The 8,262-nt window shown below is 40.7% G+C and overlaps 1 protein-coding gene across 4 annotated transcripts; it reads right to left on the reverse strand.

The window, feature by feature from the left end:
• Positions 1-23: 23 nt before the first annotated feature.
• Positions 24-7,200, reverse strand: fads2 (fatty acid desaturase 2). Of its 4 annotated transcripts, none has more exons than XM_051951658.1 (13): positions 6,808-7,190; positions 6,016-6,294; positions 4,317-4,427; positions 3,796-3,993; positions 3,590-3,691; positions 3,395-3,520; positions 3,250-3,310; positions 3,100-3,176; positions 2,355-2,452; positions 2,130-2,226; positions 1,776-1,855; positions 775-900; positions 24-514 (listed from the first exon to the last, which is right to left on the reverse strand). In XM_051951658.1, exons 2-13 carry the CDS (start codon positions 6,223-6,225, stop codon positions 463-465), a joined length of 1,338 nt encoding a protein of 445 aa, XP_051807618.1. In that variant the 5' UTR covers positions 6,226-6,294; positions 6,808-7,190; the 3' UTR covers positions 24-462. The 4 variants fall into 4 exon arrangements, with proteins under 4 accessions (XP_051807618.1, XP_051807616.1, XP_051807617.1 ...); XM_051951656.1 differs by having other exon boundaries at positions 6,016-6,324; XM_051951657.1 differs by having other exon boundaries at positions 6,016-6,261; positions 6,808-7,189.
• Between the last annotated feature and the right edge of the window lie 1,062 nt (positions 7,201-8,262).

Here is an 8,262-nt window from a genome sequence, read left to right on the forward strand (position 1 = left end):
GAATGACAGCAGAGTTGCAGAAATGCTCAACACAGTTTCTTTATTGTATATCGAAAGAGCAGAACAAGAGTTGCAGTCGAAGAAGAAGCTTGACAGAAAATAGTTAAAGAAACGTTCTAACCCTCGGTTACATTGGGGTTTGATATTTGCCAGCAAAATTGTCATGTTTTATTGTGTAAATTGTATCACAAGATAGAAAAAAACTCAACAATCAGTTATCACAATTGTATTTATGACACCTCACAACTGTTCATCAAGATGCTCTCAGGCAGTTTAGGAAAACCCCGTGAGCACTAAAAATCCGAAAAGGAAATCAAGACTTAACTATAATACCAACAATAAGAAAATATCATTCCCACACTATCGACTGGATTTTAAAATCAAATGGATACAATCAGTTTTTGATGCAAAAGAGGAGAGAAACATCCCTCCTTTGAAGTACAGTGAAGACAATTCAGTTTGTCATTTATGCAGATATGCATCAAGCCAGAGGTCCCCAGAGTTTTTCAGTGACCTGAAAATGAAAGTCAGGAAAACAATAAACAAATCATCAGCTAATTATCAGCCTGTATACGAGGCAAGCAGTTCATCACGGATTCTGTAAGGAGAGAAAATTGAGAGCCTGACAAGAATTTATATTCTGTAAAAGAAAAGTAATTTACACAAATAGTCACAACTTTCTGTGTTGACTGAATCCACACATTGACTCCTGCAGCCTTGTCAGACTGACAATAAGTTACAAATGTGTAAAAACACTGTTATTATTGCACTTACCCAACCACATCAGCGAAGCCCTGCCACATCGTTTTCATCTGGTAAGGAACTCCGTGTTTGTCACAGAGTGCACGGACCAGCGGAGCCACCAGGTGGTAGTTGTGGCGCGGCATCGTAGGAAACAAACTTAGTAGGAAAACAAAACAGGACATGTTTATCAGACAAAAGAGCAGCCAACATGTCTCAGCATTTATGCTCTTGGTTACAGTTAAACAGAGGCAAGAATGACAGCACTAAGCCACACTGGAGAATTTAAATCAACAGGTTCATATTCACATATTCATCAAAATTTTATTGCTCCTTTGTAATAGTATTGACTAAGAAATACAGAAAATATGAACTGCAACAGACTTTTTCTAAGCATGAACCAGTATATAGCTGACTGAAGATTAATAATATCTTTCACCTAGAAACATAAATGAAGGAATCTCATGTTTTACAGTAAATTCACAGGAAAAAAAAAAACTCTAATTCACTGCAGTTCTCATAATTAGACTTTCTAAACTACACAATAGGGTCATCCTCTCTCAAGTTTATAAGCATTAGTTATCCAGCAAATGTCTAAAGATTAATTACATTGTGTTTTGTAGATTCACTAGAGGCACAAAAAGTAACTTCCTAATATCCTTTTCTTGTTTATTTGTTTAGTTTCTCCTTAAGGGTTCTGAAAAACTATTTTCTCAAGTTGTTTCTTTTCACAAGGGGTTTTTTGTACTTTTCCTGATATTTATTGGTATCATGATTTTGTTGTATTTGTATTGTATTTTCATAACGAGGCTCAGTACATCATCTGTAAGGATACAATTTCTGCGTGGCTTCATAAAAAACATAACACTGATTCAGGAGTACTAAAAACATTTGAGTGTTAATGTTGTCTGCATAGAATACAATTTACAATTAATTACAATTTCAATACTCTGTGACATGCTGGTATGGCACTGCAGGACTATATGTTTTTTTTGTTTGTTTTTTTACAAACTTTCGGTAATTTTTTGACTTACTGGTGTTCGATCTGAAAGTTGAGGTGTCCACTGAACCAGTCATTGAAGACGGACTGTTCAATGTTACAGGTGGCCTGCAACTGAAAAGAAGAATGAGGAAAAAATAGTGCAGATGAGTTAAAACTTCCATCTTTTAGCCATTGCTGCTTATCATTTGGAGGGTAGAGGGAATTTAATACAGTACTGAATGGTTATCATAGAACACAGTAAACAGAACAACCTGATCCACCCAATATATGTGATAAGGACCAATGAGACGCCTCCCTGATGGTTCTGCGTGATAAACTATTGCACATATCTGGTCATCAGCAGCACCTGCAGGTGAATGTCAGAGTTTTACAACAAACCAGGTACCTGCATGGTCAGCCAATCCTGGCGCTTCTCGTGATCGATGTCCATCGGCAGGTGATTCATCTGAGTCACCCACACAAACCAGTGACTCTCCAAGAACCTGTAACACTCCAAAGTTATTCACCGAGGAAGGTGTAACACCATGTGACCAAGGTAAATAAAAATGAAATCCCTTCCTAGTAAATCCTACTAAATGTCTTTGATTTAATTCTCTTTCAGATCATTTACCTGACGAAGCTGATGAGCACCAATGAGCCAAACAGACCATACAGGGGAACATAACAGGAGAAGTAGCGAAGGTAGTATGACATGGACCAGGCCAGATCCTAAACAAGACAAAACGGTTAATATCCATCCATTATCTATACACCACTTAATCCTCACTAGGGTCGCGGGGGGCTGGAGTCTATCCCAGCTGACTTAAAGTGAAGGCAGGGGACACCCTGGACAGGTCACCAGTATGTCACAGGGCTCCATATACAGACAAACAATCACATTCACACCTACGGACGGTTTAGAGTTACCAATTAACCTCAATATGTTTTTGGAGTGTGCAAGGAAACCGGAGTACCCGGAGAAAACCCAAGCATGCACGGGGAGAACATGCAAACTCCATGCAAAAAGAACCCGGGAAGGCCGGGGATGTTCTAGCAGCAAGGCAACAGTGCTAAGTACCAAGCAACCGTGCAGGCCCCAAAATGGCTAATATGATTATATAATTTCACTGTTAAGAAAAATCACAACTCATTGACACTTATCTCTTATTCTACTTCAATCAATCAATCAATCAAACTTTATTTATATAGCACTTTTCACACAAACAGAGTTGCAACACAAAGTGCTTCACAGATTACTTTGCATTGTTATTTAATCGTAAATGTTACTGGATATGTTAGCCTAAACTCCTCCTGACATATAAAATAGAGAATCTTCATATAAACTACATTATACCACACAGAGGATGGAATCTTACCACCCAGTCGCGGCGGGAAATCATAGTGTGCATTATCTGAATATGGAAGTAAACTGGAATGAGCAGCGGCGGTCCCACTGAAAGAGAAAAAGAATTATTCCTCAAAAGTTTCAGATTTTATTCTTTTTAAATAACTCTGAACAAACATACCAAGAAAGAAGTACTGGTGTTGACGATGATAGGGCATGTATTTGATCTTTTTTATGCCGTACTGTAACAGAGAGTAACAAGTAGTTGGATGAGCAACTGGGTTGTAGAAATGTTTAAAATAATTACAGTCATCTGTGCTACTTGCCTCCACTGGCTGAGTGGCTCCGAGTACGAAGACGTGCAGCATGTTGACGTCAGGGTCTTTACTGAAGATGTTGGGTTTAGCGTGATGCTGGAAATGTCTGTGATTCCACCAGTTAGCAGAAGCTCCCTGAGAAAGCAATCTTTTAGTACCTGTGCAAAATTCACAAAAAAGACTTGCAGAGTCGAGAAAGGTTACCTTTAAATGGCCGATAATAAACTTCTGCAGGATGTGGTTCCAGCCGGACTTCTTGAAGACAGACAGGTGACCAAAGTCATGCTGCAGCCATCCAGCCTGCGACTGAAGAAGAAAAGAAACAAGTACTGTGAGATTAGTTTTCTGCAGAATTTGCCTTCAATCGGGTTACTAATCATTAGGCCGAGAGACAATGAAGATGGAGTCACCTGAGCAGTTGCCAGCATCACCGAGCACACAAACGTCAGAACCCAGCTCGTCCCCCAGAGCCAGATGATGAGCCACGCGAGGGCCTCCAGCAGCAGGATGTGACCCAGGTGGAGGCAGAAGAACAAAGGCTCAGCTCGAAACAAACCCTTCTTCTCCATTTGCGCCCGTAAAGTGTTGAAATCCTGTATTATTGCTGCCTGGAAGCAAAGAAGAAGAAGCAGACACACTTCTGTAAAGATGAAAATACGACACCCTGATGTAACACTTGCAAAATCTAGAAAAATGTTTTCAGAAGCATTAGAGGATTTTGGGTTTTTTAACAGCTGATGAAACATGAGTGTCTGGAATCTCCTGAACACTGTAAGACTCATGAATAACAAAGAAGATCTGTGAATAGTCTGACCTACTCCTGTTCCTCAGGTGATTCTGGACATGATTCACCGTTCCATGTTGTCAGAGTGAGACTGAAGCTGCATCGCAAATGAAGGACTGAATTTAAAGAATCGCAGATGAGTCTTACATTTTTATTTCGGTCCTGGTTGGGTTCCGTAGCTGCCAACTCTCCAATCAGCAGAGGCTTCAGAAACTTTTGCACAAACTTCAGCTCAGGATGAAAAGCGGTGAACGCCTCCTGGAAAAAAACAAAGTCAAATTCTTGCCTGTGTTCACATGTTTGGCAAATAATGGAGCTGCACCCATGACAGCCAACAATGTAGATAGATAGATAGATAGATAGATAGATAGATAGATAGATAGATAGATAGATAGATAGATAGATAGATAGATAGATACTTTATTAATCCCATTCAATACACTGTAGACAGTCTATAGTGTTGAATAATGGTCAGAAAAGAGTTATTCCAGAAGGTTTTGATGTGACAGTGAAGTTGTCCTTTGACCTTTGCAGATAAAATGCTATGACATCATTATTTTATCTTATTAGTTATTTGTATGAAACCTTGATTTGTTGACAAAAACACATTTTGCAGGTCATTGTGACCTTTGATCAACAAGGTTTTATCATTTCAATATCATCAAGTGAATGCTTGTGCCAAATCTGAAGGCATATGAGGCAAAATACCTCTCTGGTGGAGCAGCCATCAAAGACGTGAAGCACAGAAAGTACTTTTTGTTGTACCAAGTAGTTCTGGGATCCTATTTCTGTAACATAGCTATATGCAAAGTTGCAAGAAAAAACATCTAATTTACTGATTTAGAGAAACTTTTAAGTTGCAAACATAATTTTAATGAGTTGGGTTAATGTTATAATGTTACCTCAACTGTGTGTAATTTAAACTCAAATCCATGCATTTGTTCATAGTAACTCATTTTAAGTTTAGGTAACTTCAAGAATTTGGCTTGATAACTTTTTATATCCCAACAGCTTATAGATGTCGAGTTCACTCCCCTATCAGCTTTGTATGCCTGAGAAATTTCAAACAGCTAAGTCTTGTTTAAAGAAATCAATTTGGAAATATTCTCAATTATGATTAAAATTTCTTTAGGATCAAACTTGACTGTTGCACCCTGAAACTGATGGAGGTTTTTTCATAAAGGGGATTTCATGTTTTTTTTAAATTAATGCCAACTTTACGCTTAATTCTTTTTTAAAGAATACGTTAAAAAAAATCATCAACTAACATTCATGCTCTCAATAATAAATAAAGGATTATGAAATAAAGGCTCATTTCCTTAACTCAGTATAGCTTGTTACTTGAACATAATTACATTGGAACTTGCCGCGCTACTTTTTGGTTGAGGTTAAACATTTGCTCATAGGGTGTGTGAGCTCTAATGATGTTTTGACAACATCAGCTCATCCTGTTTTCCATTATCATGAAATGGAATAAAAGTAAAGAATGAAATAACCCTAGAATGTAATTTAAGACAGTAATTCCTACCATTTACTTAAATGCAAAATAGAAAGACCAAAAAAAAACCTCCTCATTTATAGATGTAAATAAATGTTTTAAGTTGCAAACATTATTTTGATGGATTGAATTTACATAATGACATTAGTAATTGTGTCAACTTCATATTTAAACATAATTTTATACATTAGTTGATTTACAGCTAAACTCAAGTTAAGGTAACTCACACTAAGGTCAGGATTTCAAGTCCTCTACTCATTTACAAAACAAAACAGCAGTTCTGTTCTGTCTAAATGTGTTTATGTGCTAATTTTATTCTAAAGGAGCTAAAAGGTGCCACATATTTACCGTGGCATCCTCTCCAGCGTAGTGGCTGATGACCCGAAACCCTCCTGGATGCCTTTTGGCCCACTGAGTGATGTTATAAACCTTACGATCGATGACCAGCCACTGGTCATTCCTGCTGCAGTGTCTCTGAACCTCCTCCCAGGTGTAAACTCCTCCATCTCTGCCGCTGACTGGCTCTCCTGGCTCGGTCTGCTGTCCTCCACCTCCCATCCTCACCCCTGTGTCTGGCCTGGAGCCACCAGCACACTAAAGGGCCAGTCAGACACAAAGTTCTCACACCTGGATGTAAGGAAGCCGTGTTCAGACAGTCTGTGCAGAGGAAGCAGAGGAGCAGGCTTTTTTTTTTTTACCCTGTTGCTCTTTTCAGTTTAACCACCCAACTGATTGTAACACAAGTGAAGTAAGACAGGGAGGAGAGCAACATCCTCACTAATAATTGATGATGAAATTCGACAACCTGCTATTGGGGGTATGGTGGAGCAGGGCGGTGTTTAACCTGCTGACACAAAATCTAAATGTCAAGTGCATTTAATCACATAATTAATGAGGTAATAATATTAATAGCAATGTGGGTGCGTTTTAGACTGCTCAGTAGATCGATGCACACAAACAGGCTGTCGCTGATCATCATAACAGTCATTTTAAAAGCAAACAGCACAGATGGAGCCACCGTCAGAGCATGAAAAAAAAACCGCCTGAGAATGAATTGAGCAGTAATGGCAGATAACGGGTGGTAGGCTGTCTGTCCAGCCTACAGGCCACAAACATGGAGATGAAATATTCCAGACTTACAGCATCCAGTATTCACTCCTGCTCTCCCCGGGCTTCAGTCGCATTCACACACCGGCTCACTTTATTAGCTCCCGTTCCGTTCTGATCCATTCCAAAGAGCAAACATCCCGAAAAGCCATCCTCAACCTCTCCTCATATGTTCACCGTCGTCTCATTCAGTCCAAACTCCGAGCAGATCATTCGACGGTGTCTGGGCCAATCGGCGCACAGTATATTCTGGACCACTGGTCAACGTGCCATAGGCTCAACAAGCTGCTCATCTCAATGTGAGGATTCCGTCTGAGCGCACACACGGAGCGCAGGCAGCTGGAGGACGCAGGTCTTTACGCAGCCAGGAGGAGACGTGTGGGGCGAGTCAGAAGAGACGTAGAGCTGCGTTTATTGTGCACTCGATCGACTTTAAGTAGGCTCATTTCGACTCCAGTTGCGTTGTTGTGGTAACAGAGTGATAAACACCCACCTCCCTGCAGAGGCGCCCCCAGAAAATCTACACAGAGGTGTCCATATGTAAAATCTAAAGGAGGAGGGGGAGGGTACACCATGATCAAAACCAATATATTTCAGCAAGCCTATGTATTTGGAAATAACGTCAGTATGTGAGTTAAGGGATCATATCCTGAAACACTGTTTGGTTTTCTTTTTATTGTCTGGCTTTGCCATGTTCACTCTCCAGCTCAGTACCAGTAATCTTCCTCTCCTCCGCTATGAGGAAGATCACTGGCCTTGAGTGGAAAGCTGAACTGCTGCCAGACAGACAGGACATGGCTGATGGCATGAATACCTACAGATTTGACAGCATTCCCCCATCTTCTCAGCTCACCCCCCCATCCTCCAGCTCAACCATCTCCTCCCATCCTCCTCCTCCAACCCATGCCTCTACCTTCATCCTCTCAAACGTCCCCCAACCCCCTCCCCCAACAGCTCTGGTTCCCTCCTCCAGCTCATTCCCATCCCCCTCACTTCTCCCCCTCTGACTCAATCCTTCCTTCCTCTAGCTCATCCACCATCTCACCCTCAACAATCCAGCCATTTCAGGTGAAAGGGGAACTGCACAAGCTGAAACGGTGCAAAGCACCTGGTCCTGATGATATCAGCCCCTCAGCTGTGTGACATCCTCACGTATCTATTCAACCTCGGCAGGAATCTGCAGAAAATCCCCACACTGTGGAAAACATTCTACACAGTCCCTGTTCCTAGAGGAGACATCCTACTGACTGCTGTGACTACAGATCTGTAGCCCTCACTTCTCACATCATGAAGACACTTCAGACACTGGTCCTTTCTCATCTAAGACCCAGGATGATTTATTTCATACATGGATCACCTGCAGTTCGCATGTCAGCCCAGCATTGATGTGGATGATGCCCTCATCAACATGCTACAAAGGGTCTATGACATCTGAACACTGTAGATGTGACTGTGAGGATCATGTTTTGTTTTTTTACTTTTCTAGTG

The sequence above is a fragment of the Acanthochromis polyacanthus genome, chromosome 8, assembly GCF_021347895.1.
Source record: "Acanthochromis polyacanthus isolate Apoly-LR-REF ecotype Palm Island chromosome 8, KAUST_Apoly_ChrSc, whole genome shotgun sequence".
Lineage (NCBI taxonomy): Eukaryota > Metazoa > Chordata > Actinopteri > Pomacentridae > Acanthochromis > Acanthochromis polyacanthus.

What these genes read in the sequence shown, in the direction of transcription:
- fads2 (XM_051951658.1), bottom strand. Translation starts at nt 6,225, where the DNA reads ATGGGAGGTGGAGGACAGCAGACCGAGCCAGGAGAGCCAGTCAGCGGC. An exon ending in TGATGCTGGCAACTGCTCAG is followed by an intron (nt 3,692 to 3,795) that starts GTGACTCCATCT and finishes TTTCTTCTTCAG; the next exon opens with TCGCAGGCTGGATGGCTGCA. An exon ending in GTGCTCATCAGCTTCGTCAG is followed by an intron (nt 2,227 to 2,354) that starts GTAAATGATCTG and finishes GGAGTGTTACAG; the next exon opens with GTTCTTGGAGAGTCACTGGT.